Raw genomic sequence first — 26,715 nt, 5'->3', positions numbered from 1 at the left:
GCCAATTGGTTTGAAACCAAATGGTTAGAATGGCCAATTGCACCAGTGGGCTACACCAATACACATATATACCCCACAAAGCAAACCTAAATAGGATTCCAGCTGTCAGAAACAGGTTTGCTATAGCCTTAGTACTGCATGCATATATAGCTATAACTCATACCAGTTTCCTTGAATGGGTTCATAAACTGAAAGTATGATTTCCCAGTTGGTTACATTCCAGTTAGTTTATTCGATCCTATTGGTAGTCCAATTAGACTCAGTTGGGAATGTAAGGCGGGCCTAGCTGGTTCAAACTGGCAAGTCCAATTGGACTCAATTGTTTCCATCCCTGACTCAATCGTAACCAATTGGAGGTAAGGATTTCCCAATGGGGCCAGTTGATTCCAATTGGCAAGTCCAATCGGACTTAATTGGTTTCACTTTGACTCAATCGTAACCAGTTGGAACTAGGGATTTTCCAATTGGTTCCAATTGGGTCCAATTCATTTCAATTGGCAACTCCAATAGGTTTCTCCTCTGATCCAATCGTAACCGGTTGGAAGTAAGCATTTTCCAATTGGTTCCTATTGGTCCCAGTTGATTCCTATTGGAAAAGCCAATTGGAGTCAATTGATTTTTTTGACTGGGTGGTACCGTGTGCAGACTAGTCCAAATTTGTGTAAAAAGAAATGGTTCATAGAAGTTTGGCATTACTGAATGAAATGTGATACATACATGATATACATTGCATACATGAAATGTGATATAAATGTGTTAAGGTTATAGGGGGGAGAATGGCATTACATTTTTCTTGTTAAGTTAAAATATTAGCCACGAGCTCATAGCACAGTGCATTGGCTGAACATTCTCAATTTGAATGTTTGATAAATTGGTTCCAGCCACATCCTAGGTGTGCCTATAGGTGCCTAGGTGAGGAGGGATATGTTTCCGAATAGCAAACCTCCTAGACGTTGTCAACTAAAAAGGTTTTTGTTTCAGATCTGCTAGTCATGTGATTAGGAGTGCGCATCTTGAGGGGTGGTTGTGTACTTGTGGCGAGCATTTTGTGTTGCAAATGGCACGAAGGTAAATCTTGTAAAGTTCTTCCGTGCATCACTAGGTGGGTATCATAAAAATTTGAGGCACTAAGCAGTTAGTAGCTGCAATAATAGGTCCTTGTGGGTTTGACGTTGGCTTGCTTTTGCACTCCAAAGCAACATTGCAGAGCAGGAACTACAGAGCCACCTAATATGGTGTCGCTTCTCAACTTGGCAACAAAAACAAGCCAATTTAGGATGTTGTACTTTTTCAGGTATTAAGTGGACACGTTTTCTTTTAGCAAATAACGTCACTCCTATGTTCAGCATATATTCTATGCCCTACTTTTGCCTTAGTCACATTTTTTCGATGGTTTTGTGAAATTTATATTAAGCACCCTTCAGCTCTTCAAAATTGGCTCGGAAGCCAATGGAATGAAAAGTGATAGGCGTAACGTCAAGAGACAGAAAGACAGTGGAATGGATTGGGGAGAGACTGAGGGTAGCTGATAGTCTAGTATAGAGAGTAAGAAGAATAAATAGAGTTTGGCGGGACAGTGTAATGCGTAGAACTGGTGGTGTAGTATAGTATAACAGAATTGTTGAAGGAAAGAAAAATGCAGTTGAGGACAGCAGATTATAAAAAATTTGCAGGCATAAAATAGAGTCCGCCAATGAGACAGGGCTAACTGAAGATCCCTGGAAGTAGCCATGATCCCGAAGCGGACATAAATTGGGGCTGATGATGATGACGACGATGGTGCTAAGTACCAAATTTCCCAGCAAGGAACTCTTACATGTTCCTCAACACACCTCACACTTTGCTAGTAGTCAAGTTAGGCGGCCAAGGTAAATCGCTATTAATTGAACAGCAACCACTGATACATCATCATCATCATCATCATCATCATCATCATACGAGTATTGTAGTTGCAGCTGCGTGTGTTGCAAAACAGCCGACGAGTGAGCGATTATCCTGTCTACCTGCTTTTGCTCCCAGCGGAAGCTCTACACCTGGCACACCTCATGGCCTCGCATGGCTACTTCTTCCCCATCGATGACCACGTGCTCACCGTCAAGGCAGACGGCACCTTTTATCGCTTCCAGGTACATCACTGTTATCTCTACCATTTCACTCGTAGTTGGCCAAAGTGTAAACTTACTGCTTTGATAGAAATTACAAAGCGCAGGCCATCTACATATTGCAAAAGATCCTCTGGTGGGAAGGTTGCATGGTAAGATTTCCATGTCAACTGATTTATTGGTGATAATCTTTTAACTGCTGCTTGAAATTCCTTCTCAGTCTTCTTGATGACTTATACCGGTGTCAGACCGGTGTCAGATGACTTATACCGAAGTCAGATTTCGATCATGATCAAGCCTGATCGGGTACAAATTTCTATATTGCAACTGCCTTCTTTTTGCAAGCTGCAGAAGGGTGGCAACAATCGCAATAGAGAAATTCGATTTGGATCGGGCTTGATCGCGATCGAAAGTGCCTCGTGTGACCAGGATGTTAAACAAGGCAAAGGTTTACACGAAGATGGAGGCTTGAAGTGTTCGATAGCAGTCGAACAAGACATGTTACTGCAGCCAAATATTTTGATAAGGGTGCTTGTCTTCATCAGGGCAACAACTCTCAATGCCCTGATGTAGGAAAGTCCTCTTGACAAAATGTTGACTCCAGTGACATACCTATAGTTTGACAACTGTTCATCACTTTTTGGTGACTTAATTCACAAAACTGCCTTAAGTTACCTTGATCACTGAATGTCTACTTTGCGTTCTTCCAGACGCCTTACTTCTGGCCCTCAAATTGCTGGGAACCTGAAAATACTGACTACGGTAAGCCCTGTTTACTACCTTCTGCTGACCTCTATTGCTCTGATGGGTATGTGTTTGACTATTGATATACTGATAAGTGTTCATTTTTATTGCCCTCTACCAATAGCTAACTGGCTATGCCTCTATTATTGATGGCTTGTTAATGCACAACAAATAAATACAGTGCACAGCACCTGAAATTAAGCGTGCACCAAACATAAATACTTTACATGAAGCTGAATTTATTGATTACGTTTTCCAAGTCATAAGTATGTCAGCATTACCAGGAGTAGATATTTGGTACATCAGAAAGGGATCAAACTTGAAAGATAGATGGCAACACTACCTTGATTTTTGCGCAGCAGTAGCCCTGGATGTAAACAAATTTCGATGACATCTGCTAGAGGTTAGCAAGTTGTGTACAAGTGAAAAAGGAGTGTATGGTATTTAAAAACACGCACAAAAGCTCAACCTGGCCAGTTCTTACGATAATTTTTTTGGAGAATACCTCAGTAGTGAAATCTGCGATGACACAATTATGCCATCCGGAGTTTGCTATTACGGCATTTCTCATAGTGTTGCATTGGGAATGTTTCTTTTACCTCATTTGTTGGTCACTTTTGTTGGTTGCTATAGCTTTCAGCTAATGGGAATGGTATTCACTCATGGTATAATAGTAATGGTCTAACAATCAAGTCTTGCCAGCATGTCGCATCTCTTGGGAAGACTCTGCACTCGGGGCTGTGTGTTCTTCATTGATCCTTCCATCAACTTGTTCTTCATCAATCCCTTTCTTCTTCCCTTTTGGTGGTGGTTGGCTGTTCAGCCGTGTACCTGTGCAAGAGAACAATGCAGAACAAGGCCCGCCTCGAACTGGCCGACTACGAGGCCGAGAACCTGGCCCGGCTTCAGAAGATGTTCTCGCGCAAGTGGGAGTTCATCTTCATGCAGGCTGAGGCGCAGGCCAAGTGAGTAATATGCCAGGGAACCATAAAATAGAAGAACATCTTCCACGCATTAGCTGAACATGCCACATTTGTGACAGCTGCTTCTGCCGGACATTTATCAAACAGAAAAGCACGTCGACCAAATATTAAATAACCAAGACAGAACAGTAACATTGAACTGGGTAAGATAAGAAATTGGTAAAGCACAGCTTCTGAGAAAACGATGGTATAATGATGTAATAAATTGGGACAGGGATATGATCAGCTCTGGTCTAAGCAGGTGTAAGACTGCATAAAGTGAACAGCTTTAAATTCATTGTGATGGGTGTTTGTGTCAGTACCTCGCACAAGTCATAGTGCCTCGCATAACTCATAGTGACTTACACAAGTCATAGTGCTGACATGAGACACCTCCTGGGAGGGTTGCCTTTCCTGTGGAGCTCTGCTTTTTTAAAACTGGTAGCATTCTGATGGCTCTTAGGGACCACATATTTTTGTTTAAATGACAGAAATTTAAAGTATGGCATAAAACAGAGTTATGAACTGATATAGAGATATACTGGTGCTTATTCGTTTGACCTTCTGCACAACTATCAGAGGGGAGCAGATACATTCCCTTGTCATTGCAATTGCACAACTGGTTTCAGTGGTTCCATCTGGTGTTGGCACCTGTGAACACACGGAGCAGTTTCAATATTAAGGGAATATCAAACACAGTTATGCTATATACAAGTTATAAATACTTTCTTGTACCCTCAGTAAAACAATTGTTTAAATTGACCAAACACATTACTTAAGTTGGGTAGCTTTAAATGCATTGAAAACGCAGCAGGCCATCAAAACTTTTGATATTTAATTGAATCAGGAGGAATTTTTAATTACCTAAGTTTGACTCATCATGAGCATTGGAGCTTCTTGTAGTTCTAGAAGCTGAAAATAAAGTGCTTGTACTCAAAGTATACTTTGCCATGTTGCATGTTTGTGTGTCATGAAAGTCAGCATGAACAGTGTTTTAATGCGTGTATATGTGCTCTTACTGAAATGTTAAAGAGCCTATCCCAGAGACAGAAACTACACTCTGCGAAACATCATTTTAAGTAACTAAGATATGGACGTCCCGGGGGAGCCAATATTTCAGGATTTGTTCTCAGTTTAGTTGGTATTTCCTAACGCATGCACATATTTATCACTAGAGAGATCAATAGAGCTAAAAACATGGATCAAGACAAAGGCAATCAATATTGCGCTGATAGACAAGCTAGCAGGGCCTGCTAGGCCGCAAATGCTTTCTACTCTGAATCCATTGACAGCATGATGGGGTGGAGTGACTTGTAGATGGGCCTCAGGGGCGATATGTGTTGCACATTCTCTGGGAAATATTAGAGAGCTTTAGAATTGGGAACCCAAGACTCTTGGACCCCCAAGCCACGTTGGGTAGGCTGCTCTTGGGTTTAGAGGAGCAGCAGAGTTTGAGAATTGGATCAAACGCAGACAGCGTTGGGTCAAGCGCTCGGGACGCCGCAGTGGGGCAAATAAAAAAGTGCTTGAAAGCAAGAAAGAAGAAAAGTTTTTCTTACAAGGGAAAACGAACAGAATGCATTTTGAGCATAAAGGATGAACATCAAATGTAATGAGCGTAATCACTGTGTTAGTACTACGTATTAAGTAGGCTGTTCTAAGGCCTAAGACGGCTTAGGGACCCATGCTGGTTTTCAATTTTTGAGTTTTGGGTCAACGTGAATGCAAGAAACCAAGACTGGCTTGGGTTCTGCGCATGCGCACTTGCGGCCCGCAATTTTCCTGGGTCCCCAAGCCGCTTGGGTCCCCATTTCTAAAACTCTCTATTAAGCCACATTCAATACGGTCTCCATGGTGAACTTGGAGAGCTCACATTCTCTGTAGGTGTGGGGACTGCTGTACTTGAGTGAGAAAAAGTAGGAACAAGAAGTGCAGAAGGTGGGATGATGAAACAAAGAATGACACATATAGCACTCTTATGTTTTGTCCTTGAGTTCATTCTGTTTTCTGCACTGTTTTGTTCCTACTTCAGTATTCACCAACTGGTCCAGATTGGTGCTGTTCTAAAGTGAAAGGAGTTTGGCATGAAATTCGCATGGATATCTCAATGACCGTAACAAAGTCAGCGGCTTGAATAGTTTTTTCTTCCTAAGGCTATCACATTCACCTTAGCTCAGCTAAGTGTACCTCACTAAAAATAGTGTGCTGTTGGGCTAGTTGGCAGGCGTTCATTTACAAGGATAACGGTGCACACTAACGAGACAAGAAAGAAAGACATACACAGTGCTGCCCCACTATAGTGTGCGCTGTTTTCATTCTAAATGACCATGTACATATCAACTAGCCAAACAACTAGCACTTTGATATTAATATATTATTAGTGTGTGCTGTGTTTGCTGCAAAAGCAATGCCTCATTACCCATCACTCCATTGCTGTGATGATGAGATCTCTGCTGTGTTGTGGTGTTGCAAAGTGCAATCCTTCCCAGTGATTGCAAACATAATGAAAAGTAATTCGCACAGTGCTGGTTCCTGCAAAGTAATGCGCTCTAGATAGCGACGAACTTTCTTTCTTTCTTTTTTGGAGCGGTGCATGCTGCAAATGTAGAAGTGGTCCCACATATACACATACATGCAAGTGAAATCGCTTGAGCTGCATTGCATTCTGGTGGGTCGTCATCGCCATGTGTCTCTCTCCGGTTCTCTCTCTTGTCCAGGGTTGACAAGAAAAGAGACAAGTTAGAGAGGAAAGTCCTCGACAGCCAAGAGAGGGCTTTTTGGGATGTACATAGACCAGTGGTGAGTAGTGGCTGCATCTCTTCCCTCTCTGGTTTATCTGACCTCATGTCACAAAGCAGTCTGTTCCTTTTACATACTTGCCAACTCTCTCGAATGTTTTTGTAGTTTATGAATTTCGGCTCATTTTGTGACTTTACGAATGTTGTCAAGATGTAGGAACATTAATTCTGTTTGCGAGAAAGCTTGCTCGTCAATCTCCGAACCTTCCATTGGAAATGTTTCGATGATGAAAGGACACCAGAGGGGGGGGGGGCTACCTGCTTCGACCAAGTTTAGACAGAAACCTTTGTGAAGCAGCCAAAATCAATAGCAGCGAAGCATATAGCTCAAAGAGGTCACTGTGATCTCAAAATGTGTTGCTTGTCAGTCTTTGTTGTTGCGAGTTTTCTGCTGCTTGTGCGGTGTGTGCAAAGGTAAATCATCATTGTATAAAGCACATGTGAATCCCTCAAAAGGCTGTGCTCAGGTGCAAGCTTTAAGAAAGAGAAAGAAAATACTATTTTCTCTTTAACCCTGCTACGCTGTTAAAATGTGTTCTGTTTTTTCTTACATGCCACCAACTGCCGAATTGTAATGCCTCGGCCCTGAGTGAAAATATATGAAACACACAACTTTAGCATGACGGCGCACTTAACAGTTAGGATGTTGTGATGCTTTGTGGCATTTGTGCTGTCAGAAGTGTTTGTCCATTTTGTTTGGCTACTGATGTCACCTTTTGCTTGACACCTCCTACAGCCGGGCTGTGTAAATACTACGGAAATCGACATTAAGAAGGCCTGCCGCATGAACAAACCAATCAAAAGCGCAAAGGTGAGTGGGTGATGGCATTTTATCGTATTTTCGTTTGTAGCTTCACTGTTGGAGCATTTTGCGCGAAAGTTCAGTTGTCGCAGCTGTGGCTATATTGCTTTGATGGCACCATAGGTGCATTAGAATACTGCACACCAAGATGCTTACTATAGAACGCTACGCACATGGCGTGTTTGACAAGATGGCATGACCTTTTATTGAGCATGTTGCTGCAGAAGGTCACTGAGGCTGACTGCAAAAGGTTTCTCAAGTGGCAGTGTACTGATGTAAAAAAATTAATAAATTATAATAAGAAATAAATTCAGAGAGTCCTTAACTTATCACCACAAAAATTGCATCAGCCGGTACTTACTGAAGAGTGAATGTGAAATAGCATTGTCCTTTGAACGACTGAGTTGTTCATATCAATTCGGTTATGTTTGCGGTCGCCATCAACAATCTGCGGCTCTGCATACAAGCAGGGTCCTTCGGTGCTTTCTGGTCATGCAAATCCTTTTATGTCCACATGCTGTTATTCCTTTCAAAGATTTCAAAATAACTAGGCCCAATTAACACCTAACTGCTATAGGCACACATCACAGCTGTTTTTGTTGTGCGTCAACTCTTGTCGTGATGAAAACGTTGTCTTTCTTTAAAAAAGAGTGTTTTTTTTTTCTTCCAATTCCCAACTTCAGCACTTGCAGTGCGCAGTACCTGGCGGACGCATCAGTCCCAGCGTGTCGGAAGGCGAGATTAACACACCGCTAGATGTTCTCAAGAAGGAGGCAAGTATCGCTTGTTGCATTCTGGCTGGAGCACTGCCATACTGTCAATTGTTTTGCTTTCGTCCAGTGACTACCTCCTCTGAAATATCGCCACTGTCATATTATTGCTCTATTGCAGCACGTGCTTGCTGTATCAGAAACATTGCAAATGTCATTGCTCTGATAGTATGATGGGCTGATCATTATCGGATTGTACACACATTGCAAACACTGTAGTACATTATAGAACTGAGGCGATCATCGCTGCCTGCTGTAGAATGTAGGGTGATGCATGTATACATAAACATTAGATAAACTTGAACAGTGTTCACATAATTGTTACAGTGTTACGATCACCAACTGTGCTTGCCACTATCGTTGCCACCCAAGTGCAGCTTTGCTTTGTCCTTTTGCCGTACGGATCTACCTGAGTACCATCGCTACTCCGTGACACCACATTCAGCTTGAATTTGCTGGCCAAAGCAATTGTGTTGTAATTGCACAGAATAGTACACTCAGGTGGTGAGTGTACTGAACACAATGAAAAAAAGTACTATAAAGGGCTGTAGCAGGTCGATGCCACTGTTAACAGTGGAAGCTGTTACCTTGCCTGGCCTCAAGCTATGCACAAGGTTTTACCATAACAATAGTGTAATCATAGTGACAAGTGATTGACAAATCAATCATTGAGGCTGGTCAGATAAGGACACAATCAGCCACGTGCATTAGTGTCCCATCAGTAGCGCTGACAGATAAAGAAATAAGTTATCTTAGTAGGCGGTAGTTTTTGGGAGCTTTTGCGTGTGAATCTGTGTGAGCCTTGTATGTAGCTTCTGACTGCTCATGCACATCCCTTCTGGTATCTTGGAAACTATTCATTAAATTTTAGTTTTAAGTGAGCGTCCGTCCTGTCCACATAGTTTCCTTCCGCCCTTATTCCACTCAGCGACGCAACATTATAGCAAGCTACAAAAAAAAAAAGAGAAAGTCGTTGCCAAAGCCAATTGCCAAAACCCATCGAGTGGAAACACAAATTCATGACTGAGGACGCAACAGCATTTTTCAGGGAAAGAGGAGAAATCAACCGTGAAATGATTGAGGCATCTCAAATGACAAAACTGGGAAGTTACGGCCAACTGTTAGAGGGTGCAGCTCTGATGTGCAGCTCTCACTTTGGTGGCGCGGTAGCTGCAAGTGCCGGCTGAAGCTTATGTCATGGCACTGCTCAGCTGTCTACCACAATTGTGATTGCATACTTGTCACTCTTGCCACTTACCACAGTTGCCAGAGTGGAAAATTATCTTGTGCTCCACACTCATGTGTTCCTGTTAGCAGTGGACTGCACTGTCTGTCTGTCAGCCTGCTATCGATATTACTACCCCACAAATAGTAACTTTTGTAGCATGTGTCACGTCAAAGGTTGACTGTCATGCTGTGGAATGTTTCATGGTCATATTTTCCAACTGCTCAACCTCACGCATTGTGTACTCAGTAGAAGAGGTATATACGAGGTTATCATATTAAAGTTTTCCAGAATATTGAAACATTGTCTGTCACAGAAAGCATAATTTTTGTCGTTGAGCTGGATTATTCAAAGAGGGGGACATTCCTAGCATGATAAATCCAAACACTATTCAACTAATTAGCAGAAGTTCACTAATTAACTTCTTAATTACTTACTTTATGGCACATATTGCAACTTATGAATTGTAGCCGGTGAGTTTGCAAGATGTATCCACTTGAATTGAATCTCCTAGGATGACACCAGTTCGAGATATTATTTCCCAAGGTGTGGGAAGAAATACGTGGGCATTCCATTTACTTTTGTGCTTCAGTGCATAAAATGGTGTTTTGTTAAAAAAGTAAATGGAACAACAGTGCATTTTTGTGGCGAGTTTGATGGCGCACATCTCCGAACAACTGTCATTCTGGAAATTCATTCCAAGTGGACATACCTTGCAAGCTTGCCGGCTACAATTCATAAATTGCAATATGGGCTGTAATGTAATTAAGAAATGAATTAGCAATTCTTTGTTAATTAATTGATTATGTGTTTAGATTTCTCGTGACAGTAATGTCTGCCTCTCTGAATTAACCAGCTCAAGGACTATAATTATGTCTTCTGCAACAGGCGATTTTTTAAGAATTCTGGAAAACTTAAAAGTGATCACCCCGGTGTTCTGTGATTTGCACTTGGTCTTGTCTTTCCATCTTTCCTTTTTTTTTTCTTTCTTTTTTTTGCATGTCCAGGTTTTAACTGCATGGTATATGAAAAATAAATATTCCTAAGATGTGCCAAAATATTCTAGCACCCGTCATAGCCATGTATCTTGAAACCTGAGCGTTGCTCTTAGACTGCAGTCTAAGAGCCACTGACTTAGACTGCCACTGACATGGCAGTCTAAGAGCAACGCTCTTAGACTGCCATGTCAGTGTCTAAACTCCTTTTCTCCTGTGTCCCCTTTCAGGTGGAAACGCTCAAAGCGAGGCTCGATGGTGGCAATGTCAAGATCACCGCAGCTCTTGAAACGTGAGTTAATGAGCGAAGCGAGCACACTGCTACAGTAAAACCTTATTCATTCGGATTTCACGGGGCTGCCATAAATGTCAGAATTAACTGAATGTCAAATTATCGAGGGTATCCAGAAAACAACAAGCAAATGCTTACTACGTCAACGCGCTTTTATTTAGTGAATGAATGAGTGAGCAACTCCTGTTGCTATTTAGCACAAAAGTGGAGCGGAAGCTGAAATTCTCATCATCTCATGACTCTCACGACTTTCTTCGCCGCACAGCCGCGGCGCACTCCTTCATTTGCCGACACGCTTGCACTATCGCGCACACATCCCGAAGCGTTCAGGCGTTGCTGTCATTCACGTATGGTTTCAGCTGATGGCTATGGCGATGTGGACTCTGCCGCTTCGTTTCGATTGGATGCTAGCACCGTTCTTGCTCTGTCGCGTCGCGCATTTGCGGCGCTCCTCACTCGCCGAGCTACGAAACTTGTCCGAATTAACCGATGTACGGCCAACTAAGTCTGAATTAACGAGAGTTTGATTGCATTCAATAATGCATACGCTGGCCGGGGTGAGACGATGAGTCTGAATGAACCGATTTTCCTAATTAACGAGGGTCGTATTAACGAGGTTTTACTGGTAGTAATAATTACACAGAAGCCATCAGTGATGATTATTAGTGTTAGCGAATAGCTGCATGCTTTTAGAAAACATTATTAAAAAAATGATGTACTTGAAGGCATATATTTCTTGTAGTGAGGACATTTAGGCAGTGTTTGTTGCTTCACTGCGTAATTCTGTAGAGAATAGAACCGTGAACATCTGTAGTGGTGCCAGAGCCCTCTCCTTCATGAAGCCGCCACAGGGCGAGAAGGGTGGTGGGAGAAGAGTAATGCAGTCCTGTCTGAGCAATCGACCACAACAGAAACCTTTAGATGCCCCAAAGCTCTTGGATAATTGCATGTGCCCAGAGGCCCGGCTATTCACTTACGCACACAACAATGTTAACAAGGCATACATGTATGCAATGGAGCCAAGTCCTACCTTCCCCCCCCCCCCCCCCCCCCTTGTAGCCAATTTCCTATTTTCATAAACCTTTGCAAGAGCCCTGGATGTTCAATGAAATTTGACGAAATATTTACTTTACCATTGCAAATGCCATACCTAAGCGAACTCATAAGTTTGGGAGAACAATGTTCTCATCGCCGGTTTTGTTTATTTTTCATTTGTTTTTATTTTTATTCTTTTCTTTCTGACACACGCACACACACACGCACACACACGCACACGCACAGGGTTACATTGCAACTAACCCATTGTCATCATGTGTTTTATTTTTTAGCTGTAGTGGCAATTGAGCAGGACCAGCTAGTATGTTTTGGCTACTTTCATCCTTCTGCCATAAAGTGCCTAACAGAAAGCTAACAATAGAAACAGTGCCTTATTTCTCTTTCCATTTAGTGAGCCCAGGCCATCCTAATAGTGAGAGCAATTTAAGAACTGTCAGCTGCAACTGAAGTTATATGAGCCCTCCCTGTTAAAAAAAAAAAAAAAGCAGTAGACTCCAATTGGGAAATTTCCAATTGGTACCGATGGGAAAATTTCCAATCGTAAATTAGTACATAATTGGACCAATTAGACCAGCTGGAACATGACCAATTCATTTTTGTTGGAGTGACCAGTCGTACCCAATAGGTACCAATTGGTTGGAATAACCAATTGCACCAACGGGCAATACCAATACACATATATATACCCCACAAAGCAAACCTAAATAGGGTTCCATCTGTCAGAAACAGGTTTGCTATAGCCTTAGTACCGCATGCATATATAGCTATAACTCATTCCAATTACTTTGAATGGGTTCATACACTGGAATATGATTTTCCAGTTGGTTACATTCTAGTTTATTCCTATTGGTAGTCTAATTAGACTTAGTAGTTGGGAATGTAAGGTGGGCCTAGCTGGTTCAAACTGGCAACTCCAATCAGACTGAATTGGTTGCATCCCTGACTCAATCATAACCAATTGGATGTAATGATTTCCCACTTTGTTGGAACCAAGTCCAATTGGACTCAATCGGTTTCACTTTGACTCAATCGTAACCAGTTGGAACTAGGGATTTTCCAATCGGTTCCAATTGGGTCCAGTTCATTACAACTGGCAACTCCAATTGGTTCCTCCTCTGACCCAATCGTAACCAGTTGGAAGTATGGATTTTCCAGTTGGTTTCTATTGGTTCCTATTGGTCTGAATTGATTCCTATTGGAAAAGCCAATTGGAGTCAATTGTTTTTTTTTTTTTTTTTTGACTGGATTGACCTGCAAGGCGTCATCGTATTTTTTTTTTTCTTTTTCAGGTACAAATCGTATTACGAAAAGCACGCAGAGTACGATGGCTTCTGCATGCCGCTTGAGCCTTCCAACCCCTGGATCTCGGATAGCACTGAGTTCTGGGAAGTGGAAAAGCAGACGTGAGTGCCAAGCACTTTGCTCTTTTCTTGAGCTTTGTGGTGTCCACACTTCTTTGTTGAGTGCTTCTTTGCTGCACCAATTCCTGAAGCACCTCAACAAATTCATTGTTGCAGAGCACTTCTGAATGCTTGTGTCCAATCAGGCTTTAGAACCCTAATGCCATGACAATTATCATGACAGTTGTCTTTACGAACCCCAGATGGCGCTGCCAAGTCACTTGGAGCACTCTAACCTAGAGTGCTTGTGAGGTTACGTGGCCAGAAAAGTGGGAGCTTCTTTCCTTGTTTTTAGCTTCTTGGACAGAAAGCATTCCTGCGCTGATGTGATTCAGAACTGTTCCGCGGCGGGCAGTGCCTGACAGCCTGTTAACTGACGCTGCTTCCTTCCAGGACCAATGTGCCACCGCGTCGGGTGCGTCGCTGGAAGAACTCCCTGCAGGAGCTTCTCCGGGACCCTGCGGGTCGGGAGCACTTCATCCAGTTTCTCGAGAAAGAGTTTAGCCTCGAGAACCTTAGGTGAGCCATGCCGAGGCCTCACCTGCCTCTTGCCGTGGTGCATTGCGAACAGTGCACGATGCCCTGATGCCAACTCCAAGGTTGGGGGCCCTGTGTCCATAGAATGGATCGATGAATCATTTGGCCGACCAAGGCATCTTCTGTGGAAACAGAGCCCCCACCCTTGCAGTCAACAGCAGAAATCAATCAATCAATCAATCAATCAATCAATCAATCAAATTTATTTACTCTTTCTGCCAGGTTCTGGGAGGCTGTGCAAGAGCTGAAGCAAATTCATCTGAAAGATGTCCCCATCAAAGTACAAGAGATATGGAAGTGAGTTTTGTTTTTGCGTCAGATCCACACGCGTAATGTGGTTATGTTTCTGTTGTTGCTGATAACTCGGTGGCTCGAAATTTGTCTCGAATTGAAAATGCACAAACACTCGTGAGTTGGGATCGCAGAGCACATAGCCAAGGGCAAGCTAGAAAGACAATTTCGAAAAGAAGACAAACTGAATATACTATATATATATATTTATATATTTCAGTCATTCGAGTACATGCCAGCAGCAAGCATTGGACAAACCTCTAGTCACTTTTCCACGGGAAGCTTCATAACTTTCATGGAGCATCACACGGTGTGCAATTCTTACAAAAGTTGAGCCCAATATATTTAGAAGGAAATCACGAAGTAGCTCCACACAGCAAAAATTCATGTTACATGTACGTGCTAATATAAGGTCTACTTAATACCCTCTGATTGTTTGTAACAATTTCCTTCCGGTCTCAGTAGACTGCAGCTTTAATCTTGTCACATCCATGACCTGCAAACGGCAAAGTCATTAAAAGTCATTAAGCGCAGAATTGTGTGCAGTGTGTTGTACGCCTATCGTGCTGAATGAAGAGTGTGCTCATAACCCACATGGGAATGACATTGTAGTGTGAGGTGAAGCAGTGGCATTTGGCAAGTGTTAAAGCACAATCACACAAGGACTGCATCAAAAGTGCTTCTCTATGTACCGCACTATGCACGCAGCGTGTACACATACACACAGTGGTGCAATGGGTATCAATGAAACCTCTGTCTTTGAATAGCCAGAGTGTACTGTGTCCTTTGGTTATAGTTATATTGCACTAATCACCTGTCAGTAATCAGGGCATCTAGGCCAGAGACATGAAAGCGAGGTAGTATAAGTCGATGACAGCCTAAAAACCCGTGACAAGTACACCGCTGTCAAACTCAAACTTTGTGTGGGCATGCCAGTCAATTACGTACGCTTAATTTCGTGGCGCCACAACAGAGGTGAACTACTTTCAATATTGGCAACTCTCGGAAAAACCCAGAGGCACAAAGGGCAGATGCACTGCAGCTTCGTGGGTAATTGTATGCTATTGGTAAAAAATTATGTCCTCTTAAGGATTCAGGCGTCGACAGCATTGCAATCTGTCAACTGTGTTAACGAATCCTGACGCACGTCTTCTGCCTTCCAGCGAGTACCTGGCTCCTGATGCCAACTGTCCCATCAACATCGACTCGAGAAGCTACGAGATCACCAAGGTCAACATGCAGAATCCCGACCGGTGGACATTTGACGAAGCTGCCGTGAGTGGTTTGGCCTTGTTGTAGAGTCCCATTCTGCTCAGCGCATCTTGCTCTCGTGAACTCGCTTGCCAAATTTCACGTGCTGTCGAATACAAATTAGTGCACTATTCAACATACGCTGTCTTTACATAGCACGCTAGAGTCACCAATATGTTCTTAAGGCTGCATCACTGCCTGCATTGATCAACAGTGGTGAAGCAAGGGATGTCACTGAAGCGAACGTTTTCACCAGAGAACTTTTCTTCATCATGAAGAGAAATCTTGTCAAAACATCGACTTCAGCGACACCCCTTGTTCAACCATCTTCTACATCTCCACCTTCCTGTGTAGCTCTGTTTTGTTTTTGTGCCTGGACTGAGTCACTTGAAACTATGAGCATACGAATGAAACATGTTCTCTGGGCCAAGTAGACACAGGTGACTTGGATCACAAAAAGAATGGCCGGTATAATGTACGAATTTCTTTTTGCTCAATATACCCTTTCTTATCAGCAGCTGCTGATGGCTGATTGGTCCCGGCCGTAATGTAGTCAGAGCACCACTCGTACCTCTGATGAAGCATGAATTCGATCCCGAATATATCTCAAACTCGGATCTATCGAATTATCATCTATATCGAACAGTTGTAAAATCCCCTTGAATATCTTATGCAAAAGTATAGCAATGTACTTCATGTACGTAGAACTGGCGTTCACTGGCGCATTTGATACGTCGAACTCTGCGTCACACCACGCCCTTGTAAGTGCGCTTCTCCAAATGGAGATTCAATTACTTCTCGCATAGTCAGAAATATTTGGTGCTGACAAATTTGAAACGGCACTGTTTTGGCAAACACTGTCACGCAAATGGCAAACGCTGTTGGCTGTACATGCCACTGAGAAAAAGTGAGCAGGGAACTGCTGACTTTTTCAAATGAGCAAGTGAACAAACAAAGCCACCTGGAGCGATTGTTGCTGAGCCCTGGCTGCATTGTGTCACGCCTGGAAAACTTTGGCACTAGGAAGACGTGGAGGTTAATTGTGAAAGCCTACGTTGCTCAGCTGAGCTTGCGAGCGGTGTGGATGCAACAGAAAGCAGAATAGGCGGCCTGGAGTCAGCAGCATCCATGCGTACCATGGCTTCATTTCATTTGACAAAGGCTGTACATTTACACTTTGTAGATTTTATCAGACCTGGTTTGCATTACATCACAGATATCCTGCTTAATATCATCACAGTGTGCCCGAAGTTCTATACTTTGGGTAACCACTGCAGTAGAAGCACTGATTCAGAGCCACATACAGCTTTAAAATGGCTCTTTTTGACTTTTTAATGGTCTGTTGTGAGATTGTGGTAAGATTGTTGCGAGGCTATTCAACTGAGACTGGTGGAGTGCTTGAGATTGGGACCATGCAAAGGGCCAGCTCAGGTAATGGGCCTGATTGTATGTGTAAACTAGCTATGAGTCAGCTGGATAGCATGCGGGACTATGTAAATTTGTTTATTACAAGTGTCTTATGCCAGTGTGGAAGTAAACATTTTGTGATTAAACTTGAAAGCCATTGAGAAACACTCTGTAGCCATACCTGCAAGCATTTAAAATTCTTTTTACCTTGCACTCACCTGAACATTGTGTGATGCCAGCTTAGAATACCGTAACCATCTCTTGTTCACTAACATGATGTTTCACGTACATTTCTGGCCACCACATCCTAAATGTCACAATAATTCACGGGCTTTAAAATAATGGTGCATTTCAAAAGAAGTGTACATTGTTCAGTGGGACGAGTTTCTTTTTTTTTTCTTTCCTAATTGTAGGCTATTGGCAAAGATTAGGCCTTCACTACAATTAAGTGGCCTGCTATATCAGTCAGACCTGCTGTTCGTGCTAACCAAATGAATACACTTTCTGTCGCATGATTTCTGGCTATATTGAGTTGCATTGCTGTGGTTAAACTAGCTGCTCTTGTTTTTCCCACTCCCTATCCTGATCTCTTCATGCTCAGTGGCATGTCTACTTCGTGATGAGGAACGACAGCTATAGGCGGTACACCAATTCTGCCATGTACATGGATTACGCTAACGGCACTAAGAAGAAGGTAAGCGAGGCTACACCGTTGGCAGAACATCACATCTGTCTCCCAAGAGCCCCGACAAATGTTAACAGGCATTCACCTGCTCTAGTGCATGCATAGTCAAACCAGTTTATTGCTAAAGTTGGTGCTAAAAGTGATTTCTACTTTATGTAATGTGATTTGCTAAAGCTTTTCTCTACCTACTAAATGGAATATGATGGTGTTGCTTTAATCCTTTCTTGTGCCATTTTAATGCCCACACGTTTTCTTTTTCGTACTTCTTCAGAGATCTGTACGTAAATAATGATTATAATTAATGAGGCACAGTTGCTGAACAGTTGTTTTTGTTTAAAACAAGGCTGCATTGCATGCATAAATTGTGAGGTGACTGCTAAATAAATATATACTGAACCATGGCTCAATGATTACAGTTTTACTGTTGGAATGTTTCCATAAGCGTGTGTTGCGTTTCATTTCCATGTAAGCAAAAGGGAGAAGCATTTGGTTCAGCAATATGCTGAGACTAAAATTGGTAATGATAGTCTTCAACATTTCTTGGTAAATTCAGCATCTAATTGTTTCTTGCTAGTCTAAGAACTAACTTCTGTTTCACACCGACATGCATACACCTTGTGGTTTGCAGCACACTGCACTAGTGTTGAGAACACTTTGGTGTTTTGTGAGTCGTGGTGATTGTGTGCTTCACTTTGCACCTGTTCACTTTATGTGTGCAAGTTCCTATCGCTAGGGCTCTTCTATAGCTCCCAGGGCAGTATAGAGCAATCTTTATCGTTTAAGTCAGTTACAAGTGGATCTTGAGATTAACAGTACATTGTAGACTGGGTGTGAACTGAGAGAGCTGCAGCATTCGTTTCCACCCACTTTGATGCATAGTTATTGTATCCCTACATCAACTAAAACGTTTTGTTTTTTTCTGCAAGACCAACACTCGACGCATAAATTGTACAATGTGAGCCTGGCACACCTTAGGTACTGACAGTTTTCTTCAGTACATGTCTTGGATTATTTAGTGTTTTAGCTCGTCCGTAAGTGTAATAACTCATTGCAGAATTCAGGGTTACCGAAGATGTTTATGTTAGCGGCTATGTTAGTGGCTCCATCTTGGGGTACAGACTTTAACCAGAGAGCGCAAGAGCTATATTATTGAAGTTACCCACCATATTCTGCTTAACTGCTGTTGAAAAGCATCGGTCGACACATAATCGTTAACCTTCTGTCTCTTTTTAAATTTTGTTCGACGAAAGCACTCGCGTATCAAAAGATAAAAAAAAATTGTTTAAACGTGTTGTAGTTCGACAAAGAGTCACAGGATGCCGCTATGAGCATTGCTACTGCCATCTGCGGCTTCGGTAACCCGGTATTTCATAAAGTGTACAATGTTTACAGACAAGTTAAAACTCTCTTCTAAGAGCATAGTGTCACTTATTATGTAATACTGCACATTGTGATTTTGAAGAAATGCTACGTGATTAAACATGTACAGTGTGTACTCAGTTGTACGCCTAGGTGGTTATTAAGTTCCTCTATTTCTTTCTAAGGAAAGAGTGCCCAGTTGATTAAATTGCAAGTTGGTAACCTAGCATTGCGTGCAGCATCACTCGTCAAAGTTGTCTCTTGCGTGTCAAGGTTGTGTTACTGTTTTCAGGAATTAGCCTGCATCAGCCTGCCTAGTGCAAAACTCCCCTCGTAGAACACAAGTGCTGTCTGTGTTAGCTCCCCTCAGCACCTTTTGCCCCCCCCCCTTAGACTTGTGTACGAAACGCTCCTAGCACCCGCAGTCAGTGTGACAGTAGATGGTAGATTGACCGCTGTCGCTACTTCGTGTACAGACCGACCCGTTTCGTTTTCTTTCCCACTAGTGGTCTCGATGCGACGTCTTTTGTGCTCCTGTGGTTATGTGTGTATGTCTGCGTGTTCTTACTTCCCTCATTTCTGTTTTGGTACTTTGGTAGCTTCCATTTTTTTTTTTTGTCTGAGACATTGTATTAACCATTCGTCCTTAGTGCCAAAATTGAACAGTCAGACTTTCTAACACTTGGTGCATTTCCATGCCACTGAATTATCAAAAAGATATTAATCATTTTAGCCCCGTTTTCCCTACCTGAACTGACTAGACATTCACTTCCCTTAACAGACTACAAACATTATCATTTATTTCTTTTACAGTAAGTAGTCCCCTGCTTCACTAGCTGCTGTAGTGATCTAGCTGAACAGACTACAGGCATCCACTTCCTTCGTACAGCGTTAATTTTTTTTCTTCTGCAGCATTAAGTAGCGTAGCCCTTTCCTGCTTCATTAGTTTCTAGAGCACTAGTTGTAGAGCGTAGTCTCCTGCTAGAAATGTTTGTTTATGCAGACTTTTGCAGTGCATCCCTCTTTAGCTGGCTGCCACAGGATGCTAGGTGTCAGCTGAATGCCATAGAGTAGATGCACAGCAGATGCCACGCGGCAGACGTCATAGAGCAGATGTCTTGTAGCAGACGTCATTTAGCAGACGTCATTTAGCAGACGTCATTTAGCAGATGTCATTTAGCAGATGTCATGTAGCAGACGTCATGTAGCAGGCGCCGTGTAGCAGATGATGTCTAGCAGATGTGCAATGGCGCGGAGAAATGCACAGAACGGCTTAACTGAAAGTGTGGTGAGGTGGGTGTGCGGCAGAGCTGTCGTATCCCCTCTCGCCCTCCCATTTTCCTCCACCCCAGCCTCAATGGCGCAGTCAGCTTGCAGCCGCTCAACTGTGCCCTTCTCGCAGACCTCCGTGAAGGGGCTCCGCTCTGTGATATCGTTCACGGCCAAGAAGGACCCGGGTCCATCCTCCTCCTAGCTTGCCCGCCGCCATGGCTGCCTTGCGCATGCGTGCGTGCCTCTCTCTCTCATTATCTGTGTCTCTCTCTTCTTATCTCTTTTATCTGGAAAGGCCTTAGTATCTGGGCTCTGCCTTTCTGACGAGAGAGCCATGCCCAAGCGCATCATGCAAGACCTGCCACAACCTTGTCAAGGCCTTTTCTTACAGACCTAATTTTGTCTCTACCTCTACATCTTATCTGACCTTTATCTTAATTACGAGTGGCATTCCTAGTCAGCAAGGAAACTTGTACGTCTCTCTTTTGCTGCACAGTGCCACTAGACTTATTACCTTTCACTAGCAGCTTATCTCTACATATCTGTCTGTTCCAGAAACACACACCCTATGTGTTTATCACTCAAGCAGAACTCTGGCAGGTCATTTTGCTTTCACGCATCCCTGTAACACGTGCAGTGCTGTTGTCAGGAATTTCAGCCAGATTTTCTCTGTTCACGTCTGACTTACAAATTATCTCGCCCGAAACGCCGGGCTTACCTGAGTTCATTCGCAGAGGACATTGACAGTGCCACCCTCAGCTGCTGCATTGATTACTTAATTGGTACCCAGTAACAGCTACATGTCACTTATCCGTGCATAACTTACTTTTGCTTGTTCAGCCACTCCAGGAAGCAAGCGATTGGTTAGCTTTTTCACACCTGCATATCATATGCTTCAGATTTTCTTTTTCTAAACTGTCATCTGTTTGTTACTGAATGAACAATGTAATTGCCCTCAAGCATATAGTATGTTGTCCCATTCTTGAAGAAAAATTAATTTTCATATTAGTATTGCCGACTTCCCACTTACATTGGGACACTACTACAGTGAAAAATTGTAACGTTTTCATGGATAAATTGCAATTAGAATACTTCAACTACATCAATCTCAAGGAGAGCTGGGAAAGAACAAAAAATAAAATAAAATGGCAGTAAATGAGACAGTCAGCTTGGGCATTGTGGTTACTGTTAGCTTTTACCAGGATACAGTAGATTTTATTAGAGAGCTTGTTCTGATGCCTCTGCAGTGGTTACTTGAGCTAAGTTTCACGTTTAAATTTGCGAAACAATAAGGCTTAAAAATCAGTACTTTTGAGTCTCAGACACCTGCGATCTGATACTGAACAGCCAGCAACCCATTTAGAAAAGAAATTCCAAGATCACGATGTGAAAAGGCTGTAATTAGTGCAGTTTGAGAGGTCACAAATGCTCAATATTCACCACAGTATTCTGTAGTAGAGCTGACAGTCCCTGATGTAGCAGCAGGAGTGACGGGTGTGACATATGTGTACTTCAATAAGCTAAATATTTCTAAATACGAAGCTGTGTCGGTGCTACTGCTTGGCTTTATTATTTCTTTTTTCAGTGGCCGCTTTGCATTCGTGACAGTTGCTGATCGCGTGTTTTTTGCATGTGTTGTGCTGTTTGGGCTGCTGGATATTTTGAAGAGCTCTTGTGAGAAAGCTGCTATCTCAACTAAAGCCTCGTCTTTTAAATATAAGAGCGAAATGGTCATATTGATGGTCTGGTGGGTCAGCCATGAACAACCTTCCAAATTAATCTTGCATGACACTAGGCCTGTTATTTGTCCCATTTTATTAACGGATTCTTGTTAACAATAAGAACAAAGTTTGATTCCTGCTATGTTCGAGCAAGGAACCTCCTATAATAGTAGTAGTAGTAGTAGAAAAACTTTATTATATACAGAAACCTGACGGGCTTCTACCCCAGTCTTCCAGAGGGGCTAAGGGGCTAGGGGGCACAAGAACTGAAATTTTAAATGCAAACATTGCGATATATCTGTTTTCTGAGCCTTTATGTTAGAAACGGGGATTCTGTGGAGTCACATTCTGGTATTACTGCTTTTAATAAACTTTTAGTGAAATGACGTACTGGAATTAGTTTGCACTTGCAGTTTTCAGTTCTTGAAACCCTATGCTGTTAATTTCCCCTATGCTTTCCTTCGTCTCACTGTCTGTTGGCTTCATAGGATTAGTCTAGATATACTAGTTGCTTAGTAAAGAAAATTGTGGCAAGCTTATCACTGCATAAAGTAGCTTTGAAGATCTGACATGACAAGTAGAAGAAGTGGCAGAATTTAGACTGTCAACATGAACTGGATGAAAGATCTTTATTGTGTAGTGACAATAAATGAAATGACTTACTTTTCTCTGGACTGCTACAATTTTGTAGTTTCTTAATTCTCATCTGTTATTACAAGTGGCAAAGGCAGACCCCAGCCTGTCAGTGAGACCATTTGGATTGTCTTGGCGTGGTGGTGTCTCGTTCTTGCGTCTTTAGCATGAGCATGTTGCTGAACACTTGCTTTTAAGCGGCTTGCATGTTGACAATCTTGTCAAAGCACTGGGCCGACTTTTACACTAGAACACTTTGTGTGTGTATGCACTGACTACATGTCGATGCACTTCTTGCATCGCTGTATTTTCACATGGGGTGTTCTACTGTAAAGCAAGAGCATCTGCATGCCATAAAATCTGTCAATTTGTGTCACAGTGTGCAACCAACACAGACATGATTGAGTCCATTTATTATCTTGGAGAGCACTATACTACCATGTTGAGTGATACCTTCTTATTCTTTTATTTCTGTGGGCTTTGTTCCATAATTTTTAGTGATGCCCAGATCAAAGGGTCTCACATGTACCTTGCATTGAGTGCTATAACAGCCTTCATAAAGTTTTCTATTATGATGTGCACCTGTGCTTACTTAAACTGATTTACTGCAAATAACTAAAGGAGATTCTCTTTAACATCAACTCTCTAAATCTGAATCCTCTTAGCTGAACATCTATGGACATTTGCGTCCAGTGATGTCATGAAATGCACAAGACGCCAAAGGACAGAGCATTGTATACATCCTTTGCGTTCCTTGTCATTGGAACACCTTCTCACACATTTTTTTTTACTCCCCAAGAAGACCTTTGTGTCATCTCTAATAAGTGTAGATTTTTGGGGTCTCCCAGTTTTAAAAATGTCCCGATGATAGTGTCAGCTACCTGCAGACATCTACCTACTCAGTGAAAAACACTTCATTCATGGGACATTTGAATCATGTTCCAATGTCCATGCACAATTTCCGATACAAATAGGGCATTCTCTGGACATGACAGAGAATTCTCTGGGCATTCTCTGGACAAATAGGGCATATCGCACATGAACCTTTTTTGACATACATGTGAATACTTGTCCTCCTAATTGAGGCTTTCTCTTTCAGTTTCCTTGTAAGAGAATTATGTTTTTTTTTTTTTCACATGTTTGAATTACAATCAAAAGTAATCAAGTCTGCTGCTCGTGTGTTCGTCATACTTTACGAATCTTCTGACACAATTTACTTAAAAACTTCAATTAGTTTAATAGGGCCTTTTTACTTAGCGGAAGGCCTAGAAGAATGATGAGTATGCTGCCTTTCCGCACACGTGTGCGAGCATAACGTGTGCACAAAATGTATCTGTCCTTTAAGCGTGGGTGCTCTGCCCATTGCATCTGTCACACAGCGTGTGCTGCGACTGTAATTGACAATATGGCAAACACTGTGCAAAAGGACCTGGCATATCTCCGTAAAATGTACGCAGCATATCCCCCTAATGTCCCCTCGCAGAAATGCAAGGGATGTCCACAGGACACGGAAAGTGCAGTCAGATGTTCATGTGAGGGACGTCCACACATCCCTAGGATATCCATATTCCGGCAAGTGGATGTCCAGAAGATATCCATAAGGCTTCATCGTTGTCACTGGGAATTTACTTAATCCTAGTTCTCAGCAACTTTGTTGCCCCAAATTGTCCTGAATTCATGTTGGATCTACCGAAAATCACTAATAGTCCCGGTTATCCAAACTTTTTATAATGTTTCCAGTTAAGTATTTAACAGATGCGCTTGCGCTTACTTTGCCCTTTACCCGCTGATCATATTTAGAAGTATGGATTTATACCAAGTGCGATGGTGAGACTGGAAGCAGCGGGGCTTGACATGGAGACGCAGCTTGAAATCTTGGATTCAGTAAAGTTGGACAGTCCTGCCAAACAAAAACTCTTCCAAGTCGCTTGAGAAAAACCCTGGCATTGTGTGGGCATGTTCACCAAGAACAGCAAATGGAAATTACGACTTGGACACAAAGTTCTCGCTGACCATTCTCTCGGACACATTCTCTGACCCCCAAGCTTTCTGAAGGGGGCTTGGATTTGTACAACCCACAGATCAATATGAAAGGAAGGCCATTCGGGACAGTGTCCTGCACGATCCATATTCATTCGTTACCGATAAAATATGTGAATTGCTTCATCTGAAAACTTTGGAGCTAGCCATTATAGAGCTAACGTCATTCAGGGAATGCACTAAGTGGGGAAGTGAGGTGCTGATGGGAAGTTATAGGTAGGGTTCAGCATTATAAGTTTTTATTTTTTACCCTGTTGAATGCATTTTTCAAGATGAGCATTTATCAGCTTCTTTTGGTCGCTAAATTTTTTTGTCCTGAAATTCTTTTTTTTTCTTTTTTTTTTCTCCCAGTGAGCAACTGGTTCACTAATTTTGTAGATGCTAAAAGGTGCTGTATGACTGCAGATCTAATACATAGAATAAGGTTTTTGAGAAGCTGTCTAGCAAAGACACAATTCCATTTAAGAGTGGGTGTGTTTGATATTAGAATGCAAATAGAATGAGACTTCATTTGCAATATTACATAGGTATACAGTGCTCCAACAAACAATACAGAAATGCAGTGACTTGGTGGATACTACACCACGTTAGCATCTCGTAACTTGCCAAACTTATCCACCACACCCTGTCAAAAAAAGAAATGGACTCCAATTGGGAAATTTTCAATTGGTACCAATTGGAAAATTTTCTATCGTAAATTAGTACATCACTGGACCAATTGAACCAACTGGAATGTGACCAATTGGTTTTTGTTGGAGTGACCATTTGTACCTTTGTGGGTTCCAATTGGTTGGAATGACCAATTGTACCAATGGGCAATACTAATACACATATATACCCCACAAAGCAAACCTAAATATTCCAGCTGTCAGAAACAGGTTTGCTATAGCCTTAGTACTGCATGCATAGCTATAACTAATTCCAGGTTCCTTGAATGGGTTCATAAACGGAAAGTATGATTTCCCAGTTGGTTACGTTCTAGCTAGTTTATTCCTATTGGTAGTCCAAGTAGACTCAGTTGGGATTAACATGCAAGCTGGGCCTAACTGGTTCAAACTGGCAAGTCCAATTGGACTCAATTGGTTGCATCCGTGACTCGATCGTAACCAATTGGAGGTAACGATTTCCCAATGGGCCAAGTTGATTCCAATTGGCAAGTCCAAGCGGACTCAATTGGTTCACTTTGACTCAATCGTAACCATTAGTTGGAACTAGGGATTTCCCAATCGGTTCCAGTTGGGTCCAGTTCATTTTAATTGGCAACTCCAATTGGTTTCTCCTCTGACCCAATGATAACCGGTTGGAAGTAAGGATTTTCCAATTGGTTCCTATTGGTCCCAGTTGATTCCTATTGGAAAAGCTAATTGGAGTCAATTGTTTTTTTTTTTTTTTTTACTGGGCAGTGGCGATAGCGTGAAGATTGTAAGAGCCCGAAGCCCAAACCAGAGTTCTCCTGACCCTTCTGCGAGCTCTGTCTCCTCATCCCCCCCCCCTATTCCACCCTACCCTCTTGCTTTTTTTTTTGCATCGCAACAGGCAAAACGGGCAAAAAAAAAAAAAAAAATGAAGATTGCTGGCATAGCAGGCTGCCACTTTGCTTCGACTTGGCCAGGCTCCTTGCATAGGGGCACACGTAGGCTCGCAGCTGCGCGTTGATTGCCGTCTTAGCTATTTAGTAAATTTCCTATCACAGACCCTGTTTGGTTAAAACTGAAAGCCGAAAAAAGAAACTCTGCACACTTATTTAATTTTTTTTGTAATATCTTTCTTTTTTTTTTCTTTTTCTTTTCAGTTAAAATTGAAAATGCTGAACCCTACTGATAGGTGCCCTCTAGTGGGTGCCTCTGCACGTGCCAATGTCTGGTATTTTTATATGTGCCGAAGGAGCAGTTGTAGAAAAGATAGCAAAACTAATGACTGGCTGTTTGAGAACAGGTTAAATTTGAGCTACATAGTTGGTTTTGGTCAAGCAATCCTAGAGCTGGAACTTGGCGGCAGTGTTTCAATCCCTGCAATTCCTGGCTTCAGGAATGCTTTGCTGCACATCACAGCATTCCAAAATGCACAGCAGCTGCTGCGTTAGCGTTATAGAAATTTTCATTATATTTTTCCCTGGAGCGCTTGACGCAGTAGGCTTCTCTTGGGGCAAACACTGGGAAACCAAGATGTTTTGATAAGCTGAGCTGTCTGTAGTTTCAGTGAACTTCTGTCGAGACAAACGTCAGATAATTAAGCCGTAAAGATTTCCAAGGTCCGATATATTCTGTAAACTGTTAAGACTGATTTTCAAGGTAGATACATCAGTGGACTTCTCCTGCGTCATTTGATAAGACCAAGCAGATTATTATGGCCTTTTCATGCATATCTTTAAAG

General features: G+C 42.3%; 1 protein-coding gene across 2 annotated transcripts in view; it reads left to right on the top strand.

Moving 5' to 3' along the window:
• Positions 1-26,715, top strand: part of LOC119458061 (regulator of G-protein signaling 7) — an 85,518-nt gene that overhangs the window by 45,262 nt on the left and 13,541 nt on the right. The window contains exons 4-16 of one of the 2 annotated variants that reach the window (XM_037719860.2): positions 2,020-2,126; positions 2,813-2,864; positions 3,670-3,811; positions 6,526-6,607; positions 7,343-7,417; positions 8,092-8,181; positions 10,629-10,690; positions 13,036-13,149; positions 13,540-13,665; positions 13,906-13,980; positions 15,138-15,249; positions 17,234-17,326; positions 20,079-20,182. In XM_037719860.2, the coding sequence (XP_037575788.1) occupies positions 2,020-2,126; positions 2,813-2,864; positions 3,670-3,811; positions 6,526-6,607; positions 7,343-7,417; positions 8,092-8,181; positions 10,629-10,690; positions 13,036-13,149; positions 13,540-13,665; positions 13,906-13,980; positions 15,138-15,249; positions 17,234-17,326; positions 20,079-20,150 (1,202 nt within the window). In that variant the 3' untranslated portion in view covers positions 20,151-20,182. The remainder of the gene's footprint in view (positions 1-2,019; positions 2,127-2,812; positions 2,865-3,669; positions 3,812-6,525; positions 6,608-7,342; positions 7,418-8,091; positions 8,182-10,628; positions 10,691-13,035; positions 13,150-13,539; positions 13,666-13,905; positions 13,981-15,137; positions 15,250-17,233; positions 17,327-20,078; positions 20,183-26,715) is intronic. The other variant, XM_037719861.2, reaches the window with a different exon arrangement.

The sequence above is a fragment of the Dermacentor silvarum genome, chromosome 7 (assembly GCF_013339745.2).
Source record: "Dermacentor silvarum isolate Dsil-2018 chromosome 7, BIME_Dsil_1.4, whole genome shotgun sequence".
NCBI lineage: Eukaryota > Metazoa > Arthropoda > Arachnida > Ixodida > Ixodidae > Dermacentor > Dermacentor silvarum.
The sequence above is the reverse complement of the archived record's forward strand: the minus strand, read 5'-3'. Positions and strand labels throughout refer to the sequence as shown.